Source organism: Diabrotica undecimpunctata, chromosome 11 (assembly GCF_040954645.1).
Source record: "Diabrotica undecimpunctata isolate CICGRU chromosome 11, icDiaUnde3, whole genome shotgun sequence".
Taxonomy (NCBI): Eukaryota; Metazoa; Arthropoda; class Insecta; order Coleoptera; family Chrysomelidae; genus Diabrotica; species Diabrotica undecimpunctata.
The window spans coordinates 5,549,060-5,563,232 of NC_092813.1; the positions used below are offsets into that span (position 1 = coordinate 5,549,060).

Below are 14,173 nucleotides of genomic sequence, written 5' to 3' on the forward strand. Positions count from 1 at the left end.
TGTTGTGCCAATGCGTCTGGCAGCCATAAACTGAAGCTGACTGTGATTGGAAAGTCAAAAAATCTTCGCGCTTTTAAAAATATGAAACGACAGAATCTCCCAGTTCACTATTATAATTAGAAGGCTGCCTGGATAACTTGTGACATTTTTAAAGATTGGTTCCATGAAAAGTTTATTCCTGAAGTAAAGTTATATTTGAAGAAAGAAAAATTACCACAAAAGGCGGTTCTTCTTCTGGATAATGCTGGTGCTCATCCCAATAAGGCGACCCTAAGATCTGACGATGGAAATTTCTTTGTTCTTTTTTTCCAGCCAATATTACATACATTGCTCAACCAATGGATCAAGGTGTTATTGAGACAATAAAACGACTCTACCAAAAAGAATTTATGATGAACTTGTTAGATGAAGTTCATCTGATGAAGTTTTGGAAATCGTTCACCATAAAAGATGCAATTTTTACAGTGGCAAATGCATGGAATAGAGTGAAAGAGACCACTCTCAAAAGATTTTTTACAAAATAATTTGTTTGATGTTTGAATGTTTGAAGAAATTGATGAAACCAAGGTTTAGAGATGGACAGAGTGTGAGAAATATGAGTTAGGCTATTAGCTCTTCAGCATTAACATTAACATTATTAATCAACAGAATAACTAACCAAAAGGCTGAGGAAGCTGTCAATGTTGTAATAGACTATTTTGAGCAACAAGAATCTTTAGACTTTGTCGATATTTTAAATTTGCGTAAAATACGTCAGAAAATTATAAAAAATCGAAAACTCTTAACACAGGCCAAAGTGACTGATTTTTTTTTAAAGCGTAGCCACCTATAATATAATATAATAACTTTATGTAGTTTTTATTTTTATTATTAATATAAAAATTTATTTCGGTAGAAATCTGTTTTTTGTTCTGTTATGTATGTTTTTATGTAGTTTGAACTTATGAGTTTGATTTTTTCTGTTATCTTTTTATGATAGGTATATATGCATGTATGTACAATGTACATAATGGGTGAAATGCATAAAACGTAGTATCTGCTAATGCTTCAAGTAATTCTACAAGTTTATAGTACTTGCTACACTAACAAAGCATTTTGCTTTCCTCCGTAATATTTGCTACTATTTACCAGATACATAGAAGGATGTACTACGCTTTTGAAGTATTTGCTAGTTTAGTAGAATTTGCTTCAGTTTCGGTGACGTTGGTGGATGAACGACTTCGGCATTGGTGTTTTTTGTTAACAAATGGCAGCATTTATGAATGTTTGTCGTAGAAAAATCTACAAACCAGGAAGAATATACAATGGGGATATTTATCGTAAAATATTCAGGTAATTGTCATGAATAGTGCAGTTTTATTCATACAGTGCGCTGGAATAAGTGTTACCGCCCATATTAACTCATTTTTAGTATATAAGCAAAACGCTCGGAGAGGTCGATGTTTAAAATAATCATACTATATTATAGCATCGATGTTTCGAACTTTAAGCAATACTTCTTCAGGTGACAGTCATAACTTTGATTTTTTAAATGGGAAAGTAGGAAAGTGGGGGTAAGACTTATTTCAGCGCACTGCATATGTAGGTATATATATTTAGGTATTAATATAAAATCTTTATAAAAAGTTACTTTCATACTTTTTGTTTTAGATTCAACAGAGAAAATGTAGAGTGGCTTCTTAGTTATTTTCTTGACGACGACGATTCCGTAGAAACAAGAGGTGGAGCCTTGTCACCCGGAAAATGGAGATATTTTTAAGAAGTTTAGGTTAGTTTTGGAAATAAGTTGTAAACTTTGAAAAATGTAATATTACCTTTTTGATCAGTGTTTCAGAAGCAATTTACTTAAAGAGAAATAACTGGATAGCATTTCCTAATACTAACAAGTTATTTAAAGTTGCTATCAATCAGCGGGCAAATACCAATAAGCAAATGCCCAATGTTATAGGTGCTATTGATTGTACCCACGTTAAAATAACAAAGCCACGTATCCATGGTGAAGAATACGTAAATAGAAAAGGAGTATATTCCATAAATGTACTTGTAACGCCCAAGAAATGTTTACCAGTGTCGATGCGAGTTGGCCAGGCTCCGTGCACGATAGTCGAATTTGACGAAACTCCGTAGTGCATCGAATTATGTATAATAATGTGTAAAGGGGGTAGTGAGGCGCAATACATGATGCCGTATTCTGTTAGCATCACTTAGCCTATCCTACTCAATTCCTATCTTCACCTCCAAGGCGGTACACGCCAGTAATCTGAGCAACCCCACTGGAGATTGGGTAACCAACCCCCAGTGGAAGGTGGGGTCAGGGCTGACGAAGAAGGGAGTCTTGGTCCTTCGACGAATAGGGGGTTGGGCTGAAGGTTAACTACCTTCTTCTAGAAAAACCATGAGTTATGAACGTTCGAGGAAGAAAAGCCGGACTGATCAAACGACGACGACTGTGCGAGAAAAAGGAACACGATTTGAGGGTTGCGACATGGAATATTCGTACCTTATATAGATTGGGAGCTCTCCAAAATCTCCTAAATAAACTAGACAGATACAAAATAGACATAACTGCCACACAAGAAATGAGGTGGATTGGAAACAATGTAATGGAAAAAAGAAGCCATACGATTTTCTACAGCTGCGATCCTAAAGATCACGTCTTGGGCACAGGATTCATAGTAAACAAGAGAGTAAAGCATACTACAAGAGATTGCAGAGCCACTAGTCCAAGAATGTGCATTTTAAGGGTTAAAGGTCGTTTCTTTAACTACAGTCTAATTAATGCGCATGCCCCGACAGAAGAAAAAGAAGAGGAAATTAAAGAAGATTTTTATGACGAATTAGAGTCCGCATATCAGTTATGCCCAAAAAATGATATAAAAGTAATCTATGGAGACCTAAACGCCAAAGTTGGAAAAGAACAGCAATTCCAACCCACAATAGGTAGGCACAGTCTCCATGAGCAATCAAATGACAATGGCAATAGGTTAATAAACCTAGCAAGATCACTTAACATGGTGATTGCCAGCACGTACTTCGCTCGCAAAGATATACACAAAGGTACCTGGAAATCCCCGGATGGACTTACAGTAAATATGATAGATCATGTTATTGTAGACTCGAGACACCAATCGAATATAATAAACGTCTGCACCAGAAGAGGGGAAAATGCGGATTCTGATCACTATCTGGTTGAAAGTAGGGTAAGGGCTAGAATTTCAAACATCAAAAAGGAAAGAGGCTCTATACATGAACGATACAAGGTAGAAAGACTCAAAGAAACAAACAAAAATAAAGAGTATAAAGAAAAGATAAACAACAAACTAGAAAACAGAATAACACATGAAAACCTAAATAAAGAGTGGGAAGAATGCAGAGACATCATAAAAGAGGCAGCTAAAGAAGTATTAGGCATAAAAGTTAGAGAAAGAAAAACAAGAACGAATGACTGGTTTGACGAAGAATGTCAGATCATCACAGACAAAAAAAAACAGAGCATATTTACTGATGCAACAGGGGCACAGAACCCGACAAGCAGAGGAAGAATATAAACGACTACGCAAAGAAGAAAAGAAAACTCACCGAAGAAAAAAGAGAGAATATATGAACAAAGAACTTCAAGAACTACAAGAACTAAGTAAATCAACAGAGACAAGAAAATTTTATCAGAGACTAAACAAAAGCAGAAAAGACTTCAAACCGAGAACAATGATGTGTAGAGATAAGAAAGGTAATATATTGACAGAACAGCAAGAGATACTAAGTAGACGAGCAGAACATTTTACGAAAAAATTTGAAGGAGATCGGAGAGAGACGACCCCTGACATACCATTAGACCAAGCAGACAACAGAGAAAAGACTCCACCAACAATAGCCGAGATTAGAGCAGCATTGGAAAAATTAAAGAACAATAAAGCACCGGTATCGGACCAAATAGCATCGGAGTTACTAAAGGAAGGAGGAGACGCACTACAAAAAACAATACATGAATTGATAACAAAGATATGGTCGAATAAACAGCTACCAACGGAGTGGAATAGCGGTATTATTGTACCATTACATAAAAAAGGGAAATCAGTTAGAATGTGGAAACTACCGTGGAATTACGCTGCTGAATGCAGCATATAAAATAATGTCCAATGTCATTTATGAAAGACTTAGACCACACGCTGAAAAAATAGTTGGCAAATACCAAAGTGGCTTCTGTATAAAGAAGTCAACAATAGACCAGATATTTGTTCTGTGACAGATCCTCGAAAAAACAAGTGAATATAACATCGACACACATCATCTCTTCATAGACTTTGAAAGCGCATATGACAATATAAACCGAGAATTCTTAATAAAAGCAATGAAAGAATTTAATATACCAACACAACTAATAGAACCGATAAAAGAATTTCTAAAAGTAGAAAGTAGAATCCGGATACAAAATGAATTAACGGAAACAATAGATGTGAAAAAGGGACTACGCCAGGGAGACGCTCTATCATGCATCTTGTTCAACATCGTACTCGAGAAAATACTGAGGGACACAACAGTCAATACACAAGGAACAATCATTAATAAAAACGTGCAAATACTAGCATTTGCAGATGATGTTGACATAATCGCAAGATCAAGAAGAGAAATGATAGAGGCATACAACCAAATAGAACGAGCTGCACAAAATAGTGGTCTTAAAATCAATCAGACCAAAACAAAATATATGCAGGTAAGTAAAAACGCAGAATTAAGGCAGCCACAAAATATAACAATAGGAGAATACAACATAGAGGGGGTAAAAAACTTTATATACTTGGGATCCCTAGTCACGTCTGATAATAACGTTACGGAGGAAGTGAAGGGGCGAATATTTATTGCAAACAAATGTTACCATGGCTTAATTAGACACCTAAGATCAGATAACGTCGCAAGAAAGACACAATGCCAAATATGTAAAACCCTAATAAGACCGGTACTCACATTATGGCCCAGAAACCTGGACACTCACTAAAAGAGAGGAAACGTTGTTAGCCACCTTCGAAAGAAAAATCTTGCGACACATATATAAGGCACAAAAGAAAACGGAATATGGCGAAGACGATACAACTCTGAACTATACAAAATATACCAGGATCCGGATATTATAACATTCATTAAAATAGGACGGCTGCATTGGATAGGACATGTAGAAAGGATGGAAGAAGGCGAAATACCAAACAAAATATTCAAACAGATGCCAGTAGGAAAAAGAACAAGAGGAAGACCGAAACTGAGATACTTAGAACAAATAGAAAATGATATAACAACCTTAAAAATAAAAAACTGGAGAAAAAAAGCACGAAACAGATCAAAATGGAGACGAATCCTGGAACAGGCCAAGACCCAAAAAGGGTTGACGAGCCAGTGATGATGATGAATGTGCAAGGAGGAGCCTTGATAGGTGATGAATAATATGGTATTACACCGTGGTTGTTGACGCCTTTTAAAAATCCAACCACACCTATTTAACAAAATTATAATACAATTCATGCGGAGAAACGTTGTGTCATTGAGCGCTGTTTTTCTCAGTTGAAAAGGCGTTTTCCAATGTTACAGTATACTTTTCGCCTAAAAACTGAAAACATTCCAAAACATATTGTAAGTGCATTTGTACTTCACAACATATCTAAATATCTGCAAGATTCGTGATTTTGATCCAGTTCAATTTGTAGTGCAAGATGCAAATGAAGTGATACCTGAAGGAAATCAAGCACAAATTCGAAATCGAGGCACACAATGTAGAAATGAGGTTGCGAAGGCTCTATTTCATAATGTCAACTAACACATATATTATTATCATATGCACAGGGTCCAATAAAAATTCGTAACGAATATTTTGATTTCTACTATATTAATATTAAACTAAATACAACTTAATCACATATTCATTTAATATTTAGTTTATAACTTTGTTTTTATAAAAATTCATATTTACATACAACTTTTGTCACTGTACCATATCACGTTGAACTTTATGGTTGACTAATTGCTCACCAGCTTCAGCAAACTTTATCAATACATTCGCTGCTCGCTCCTGAGCTTTTGCCGAAGGCTTGAGCACGAGCACAAGAAATTTGAGCTTCAGCTGCTTGAATTTGTTTTCGTAAGCAGGTCTTCTGTAGTTCAATTAGCGATTCCTCCTTCGCACTAGGATATTATTATTTGGGATCACTGCCTGTTAGTTTTTAGCAACCAGAATTGGAGCTAAAATAAAAAGAACGTTTTCATCATTATTCTTTTGTGATTAAACCCCAATCTCCTCTGTTACACCGACCTGACAAGCACCTTGTACCCTGTGCAAGACTGGATTTTCTCCAATGTTTCATAACTTATAGAATTTTCTTAGCCAGTCAGTTAGTACGATTTTTTTTACCAGTTTTTTTTACGTCAACAATTTTTTTAACCTTTGTTTTCATGTTGTTGAATTTCTTCATAATTTATTTTGAATCCGGTTTTTTTTGATAATTTCATTAAAGGCAGCAGTTAATTTATTCAACGAAGCTTTCATTTTATGTTTAATTTTTGGGATCATTCTTTTATCTAATAAAATTAGATAATTTTCAAGAAGATTAACAAACAATACTTGTTCATTTTTGTTCTCGCCTAACTCTTTTGTCGCTTCGGAAACTGAACCACTTATTTTTACTCACTGCTCACTTTTATTCTAATAATAATTATTCACAAAACACAAGCATATAAAAAACCACATGAAAAACTTGTTCTAATACGATTGGTGTGATGCGCACAAGGGCACTACGGCTCCCGCTACGTTTAGTAGTAGACCCTTCATGTCAGTAGCAAGTATTTCGGTTGTGTAGTACGTTCTTTTCAACAAAGCACCTCTTTTTATGTAAAAGAAAATGCTACAAACTAGATATTATTTGCTGAAGCAATAGCATCTACTACGTTTTATGCATTCCACCCAATATGTACATATACATTAAAAAAATGTTCAGATTATCCCTGCATTTTAATTATCCGTTCCACCGCCCGGTTCCGTGAAGCACGGATAATCGGGGTTCTACTGTATACAGTGATGAGTGCCTTAACAACCGGCAAAATAACGCAAAAGATAGAAAACATAACACGTTGTGAAATAAAAAGAGATGGAAGTAGTAGAGGTGGGAAATTATCGATAGAAACCTCTAATTTACATTAAATTTCGTCAGGACTATCGATAGTTTCCCACCTTTAGATGTTAGCTTATGAGCTAGTTGACTTCAGTCATAATATTACAAGTATGACGTCGAATATTTACATTTTTTAAATTTCGCATAAAGTAAAAACTGATTGAAGGCAATAAAGCAAATGTAAGTAAACAGTTTAATTAGTAGTTATTTGATAATTAATTCGGTGTTGACGAATACAGAATAATAAGCTATGATAATTCTGTATTGAGAAGGGTGTGTGCGACGTCTTAAATCATAGTTTATTATTGATCAGTACTTTAATTTTGGATAAAAAAATACTCCTACTTAAACTGTTTTTACTTACATGACGTGATACGTATTACTATGACTGAAGTCAACCAGCTCATAAGCTAACGTCTAAAGGTGGGAAGTTTTCGATAAATCTAATGTAATGTAAAGTAAATTATAGGTTAATATCGATAATTTCTCACCTCTACTACTTTCATCTCTTTTTATTTCACAACGTATTATGTTTTCTATCTTTTGCGTTATTTTGCCGGTTCTTAAGGCACTCATCCATGTATATAAAGTACTAAGGTATTATTGACTGACACATTATGTAAACTAAAGTTTTATTTTGAGGTTGCAGTCAGTATTAGGGTAAGATAAGTAAAACTCTTTGCTCTTTAATTAAGCTTTCGCAAAATTTATTCGCTTCTTCAGGATATGCTAATATATGGTTATAGTTATTTTATCAGTATATACAATGAAATTGAAATTAAAAACATTGTATAAAACTAGCACAAAAACTTACAACATGAGGTTAATCCATTAAATTTTGAAATTCACAAAACGTTAAACTTAACTTATTTAAAGTATATATATATATATATATATATATATATATATATATATATATATATATATATATATATATATATATGTTCGGAAAGATTTCCGCGGTTAGTACAATTAAACTTATAGCTAAGATTAATATTATTACAAAAATTAATATTAAACTCACCAGTCTCGATATCGACGCGGTTCAACCCGGAAGACTGGTGAGTTTAATATTAATTTTTGTAATAATATTAATCTTAGCTCTAAGTTTAATATATATATATATATATATATATATATATATATATATATATATATATATATATATATATACAAACAACACAGTTTATTAGGGCTGCAGTCAGTAGGTTTGGCCGGGATGTTATAGAAACACTCTTTTGACTTTTGGTCGAGCTTTCCGAATTCTTTTATTCCTTTTTCAAGACACTGTAATTAGAAGAAAGTGTAAATATTTACAACATATCTCAAATTGTCATTACAACATACTAGTCGTTGAGATTATTTGTGTAAAGCTAAGACACTCAACATTAAAAACACACATATAAAATATAACATGTAAAATAATGGACAAAATACATTTTAAAATTTAGTTGGAAAGTTAAAATTTTGTTAGTGACATCTTTTAATGGTGTGTTTTGACTGATCCATAGAGAACAAAAGAAAAAAAACAAAAATAGTGTGATTAAAAGGTAATTAGGAGTTCTTGCTATTATATTAATTGAAGTAGTATATTAAACCTGTCTTGATAGTATGCAACATGTTTTGTATGCAGGTATATTATGGTGTGTATATGTAAAAGTAAATCTTTATTTTATTTTTGATGTTTTGTCAGTAAGTAACAATAAATGTTGCTCAATTATCTATGTTTGACTTTTTATTTAAACAAGACGTATTAGATTTTATGAAACACATTTCCAAGAAAACACGTTTTGAATGTTTTTTTTCCTTTGCCAAAATACAGGAATCTTTGAAATTAAATTCATGTTTTAAAGTTAATGCATCTTCTGTGAGCGCATATGCGTTTATCTTTTTGGTTTTTATGTCGCTGCGATGTGATATTACTCTATTGTGAAAATTACGAGATGACTCTCCGATATACATGTTTTTACAATTGGCACACGGTATAGAATAAACAACATTCGATGACTCCTGTATTGTTAAAGGATCCTTTGTCTTTGTGTACAACTTCGATACCATTTTCACATTCTTAGTTGCAATTTTTAAGCCACTTACATTTTTGAAAATGTTTAATAGCTTAGGTGTGAGAACTGGAATATAGGGTAGGCAACCATACGTTATTTTAGATTGTGGTAGCTCTGATGTGTTGTGTGTCAATGTCTGTGTCAGTTGTCGGACCTCATTCACCTCATTATTATGAAAATTTTGGTTGTCAGATAATTGCAAAGGAAAAGGAGAACCAAAAATGAGTTTATTCAAAAGCCCTGTAGGATAGGAGTTCTCTTGTAGTATAGATCTCAATTTTTTTAGTCCCTTGTCCCTGAACTCGATGTGTGATAAGTTGATAACCCTAGTTTTAAGGGCCAAAACCAAATTTGTTTTCATCTTAGATGGATGTTGAGAATAAAAGTTTATGAAACGGTTACTAAAACAAGGTTTACGATACCACTCCGTCCTTAGCATGCCATCACTGCCACGATGTATAAGCATGTCTAAAAACGGAATCATATTATCAGCTTCTCTCTCAACCGTAAACTTTAAGTGTTCACACTGGGCGTTAAAAGTGTTTAGAACATCAGTTACTTTGTTTTCAGGGACCGATAAGATCAAATCATCTACATATCGTTTGATAAAAGGTATGTGAAAAGGTATCTTTTCCTTACATGTTCTTATAAGTTCATTCAATACAAAGTTACATAGTATGGGGGATATTTTGCTGCCCATTGGAGTGCCAAAAATTTGTTTAAAAAAATTACCATTAAACAAAAAGATGTTAGAGTCAAAAATAAATGTTAAAATTCTTATGAAATCATCTAAACTGATCTTGGTATGCAGAGAGATGCTGTTCCAGTTATTTTTGATGCTGTTGAGAATAGCATCTAGTGGTAGGTTTGTAAATAGTGACACAACATCTAAAGTAATTAGTATATAACTATTCGGAACTTTAACATTATTAATGAAGTTACTAAATGTGAAAGAATCTCTAATATAGAATTCATTGAATTCGTTGTCGGAAATTGTGAGGATATCTGTAAGGTGTTTAGTAAGTTTACTATTAGGAGCATCAATGGCAGATCCAGTATTTCTTATATCTATATATATATATATATATATATATATATATATATATATATATATATATATATATATATATATATGTATATATATATATATATATATATATATATACGTATATATAATATATATAATATATATGTAGAAAGTTTCGGCATAGCTCGCAACAATAAAAACAAAATAATAAAAAATATGTATCTAAGATGGAAGGCATCTATAAGTACGTATTTTTGACTGTTTGGTCGTCATCAATACGGTGCAGTCAAGTTAGGATAGGTAAATATTAACTTGGAAAATAATCAGTACAGGAGCAATATAAATATTTTATTATTCCATCTTCTATGCATATTTTATTTTTTTTTATTTTTGCGAGCTATGCGGACACTTACATATGTACCTATTGAACTATTTAGAAAGAAAAACTTACAAACGATAAATATAAGTTCACTTACCTCTCTGAAGAACTAATGTCAGCTGAGTACGTCATCTTTTTGAAGATTGTTTTTCTGTGAAAAATGAACCAATTTAATTATATTGTGTAAAACCAGGAAAGGGCAGAATAAACAAATGCTCTATGAACATAGTAGTAATAGGACTGAAAAGCGGCTCATTACCTATTATTGAAATATATATCGTGTTTTTTGTTTTTAATAGAAAGAGAAAACAAAAAAGCTAGTTAAATATTATGGTATTAATTGTCCCTCAGAATACATGGTCAAATTTTGGTTTCATGAATTTCTTAGTATATCTAAATTGGAGGAACCAAGTACTGGACGGCCTTCCGATGCAGTTACACAGGAAAATATGAATAATATTGACGAAACGGTTTTACCTGATCGTAACGAAAAGTTGTGTCAATTGGTAGAGGTTACAAGAATGACTTGTCATATCTTGAATGAACAAAGTTTTGAATATGCAAAAATGATCCTGCCGATGGATGCCTCGTTTACTGACCATTGACCAAAAACATGATCATGTGATTACTTCTCAGCAGCGTTTTGACCTTATGATGGACAATACCTCGGACATTTGGCGTCGATTAATAAAACTTTTAATAAAACTTGGATCCACAACTATAAACCAGAGAACATAATGAACGCACGGTAGTGGACTGATGCTGACAAAAGTACTCCGAAGCGGCCAAAACTTGCTTAATATGTCAGAAGGTTTGTATTGCAAAGAAATAATTTTAATTTGCTATCTTAAAAAAGGTAATACTATAAACAACGAATATTATTATGCATTATTAGCCAATCTGAAGCAAAATCTCTGTGAAAAACTGCCTCATATTCAAAAGAAAAACTGTTATTTCTCCAAGAAAACGTACTGGCTCACAAGAGCATTATGACAAAGTTAAAAATTCAGAAGTTGGTCTTTGAATTGCTTTATAATGCAGCTTAATGTCTTAATACGGTCCCTGCTGATTAGAATGTTTTCTCAAATCTGAAGAGATGGCTCGTAAAGAAAAATTTTAACTCTAACGAAGAGATAATTGGCAAAAAACGCTTATTTTGCACAGCTTCCACAATCGTATTATTAGGACTACAAGAAGAGGAAAAATTACTGGAATTGTTATATTGATCTAAAAGGAGAATCTATCAAATACAATAAAAGTATTTTCTGGATAAACATGTATTTCATTTGCAGGAGGTTACTTATCAGATTACCTAGTATTTAGGTTTATGTTCCAGTTCAAAGTTCAGTAATATCTGGTTAGATTCAAGGTTGATTACAAAATGCCCTTTCATATATTTAAAACGATTGCTCTTTAATCGCGATGAAACACCAAAGTTTTTTCAAGGAGGGTTTCCTGACCAAAAAACTTTCGAGAATAGTAGAATTGTAGCTCAGTGTACCTTTTTAGAGCGTCTCCAAATAAAGTACGGATAGCTACGGTGACAATAAACCTGCCATAGGAAAACTAACTACAAGAAGAAATATGGAGTTAAGTAGGGATGTATAATGTCTTCTATTTTATTTATATTAATATACCATTGAAAAAAATCTTAACTTCCTTATTTTAAACGTAATTGTTTCAGTTATATTTGTAAAGTAATTATTGCAAAGAAAAATTTATGCAAAATTACTTATCTTCATTAATAAAATAAGTTATAACAATTCAATTATACAAATTTTACTAAAAAGTTGCGACTTAATGTGTTTATGAGAGATTTCAACAAAATTAAACTACAAACTTTGAAAATCTGGCTAATCAAAGTTATAGAACAACTCAAAATGAACATTCTAGTCGTAAGCTTTGGTAAACGTTTTTATGTTAATTTTTGACTAAGATATGAAACATTTAATAACGCGCACGTTCGCCTCGCAACTGTACGCCTAAATCAATTTTTAGTATCTCGGTTAAAAATTAACACAGAAACATTTACCAAAGCTTAAAATGTTTGTCCAAACCAAACTGCTAACGTTTGCGGCTCAATTTTATTTAAGACTCATATAAACAAATTAGTTTACCACTTTTTAACGAAAATTTTAACTTTAAATTGCTATAACTTTTTTATTTATAATGATAAAATAATATGCATATCTGAATCTACACAGATTTTACGTATGTATTGGTTTTTATTCGCTGCGAGCTGACAGTGCGCCTCAGGGTGCATTATTAAAAGTTCCATGTCTTGATCAAAAATTAATATAGAAACATTTATAAATGCTTCAAATGTTCGTTTTGTGTTATTCTACAACTTCCGTTAGCCAGATTTTCAAAGTTTATAACTTAATTTTGCAGTTCCGTCTAAGTTTTTAACGAGAGTAGACGTATTTACGAGCAGTGTTGTAGTGGTGACGACAAAGTATATTTTGTGAAATGGAAGTGAGAAATGAGATAGGTGATCCTGGTGGAACAACTGTATCTGGTGAGTCGTTCCCAATAATAGACGATTATAAAAATGATAACGATCCGAGTCTTATAAAAAAACATTACGACAAAAACATTTGATATCACTTGTGTGACACTGGCCTATCGATAGAAATATCGGTAAATTACATCCGATAAGAGTTGGTCATTATTTACATCTAAATAATTTTAAAAATAATATTTCTGGAATTAAATCTATTGGCAGGAATAAAATTAAGGTAATTTTAAATAATGCTGCATCTGCTAATAACATTGTAAGTGGCGACTTTTTAGAAGCCAACAATTTAATTGCTTATATCCCACAGTTTTTTGTGGAACGTCGAGGTACAATACATTCATTTGATACAGGGATTACCGAAACATATCTACTACAGAAACAAATAAAACTAAAGTAGTCTAGTACCTAGACAATTTGCATATATAACATTCATCGGAGCTTCTTTACCAAAAGAAGTCATAATTAATAGCTGCATTTTCCAGTGGAACCGCACATATATCCTGTTATACAGTGTGAGAAATGCTTGAGATATGGACATATGACACAACAATGTAATGGGAAAGAGCGTTGTAAAAACTGTGGTGAAAATCATAGCAATAAGGACTGCTCTGTGGGAACTAAATGTTTACATTGTGGTCAGCAACATTCGGCACTATCAAAAGAATGCTCAGAATATATTAAACAATATTAAGGAAATTATGACAACAAAAAATATCTCGTTTCAGGAAGTTAAACAAGTTCAAAGTAATTCAAATTATTATTCAAACATATTAACTAATAATAGATTCTCGTTACTAGCTAATGATTCTAGTAGTTTTCCTCCGTTACCTTCCAAAAATGTTAATTTACCTTCAGTGTGCAGTATCTCTAAGCCGAGAGTTGTGAGAAGAAATTCCACATCAAGTAACAGTTCTGAATCATTTAAAACAGGAAAACTGAATAAGAGCGATCATATTGATAATGAAAGGGTTGAGAATAGTACAGCCAGTTCATCAATCTTACCAAATCCTTACAGGGATGAGTTCATGAGACCTA

At 32.7% G+C, this 14,173-nt stretch overlaps 1 protein-coding gene across 1 annotated transcript in view; it reads right to left on the reverse strand.

The window, feature by feature from the left end:
• Positions 1-10,763, reverse strand: part of LOC140452609 (uncharacterized) — a 156,202-nt gene extending 145,439 nt beyond the window's left edge. The window contains exon 1 of the mRNA XM_072546927.1: positions 10,718-10,763. Within this exon, the coding sequence (XP_072403028.1) occupies positions 10,718-10,752 (35 nt within the window). The 5' untranslated portion in view covers positions 10,753-10,763. The remainder of the gene's footprint in view (positions 1-10,717) is intronic.
• Positions 10,764-14,173: the final 3,410 nt, after the last annotated feature.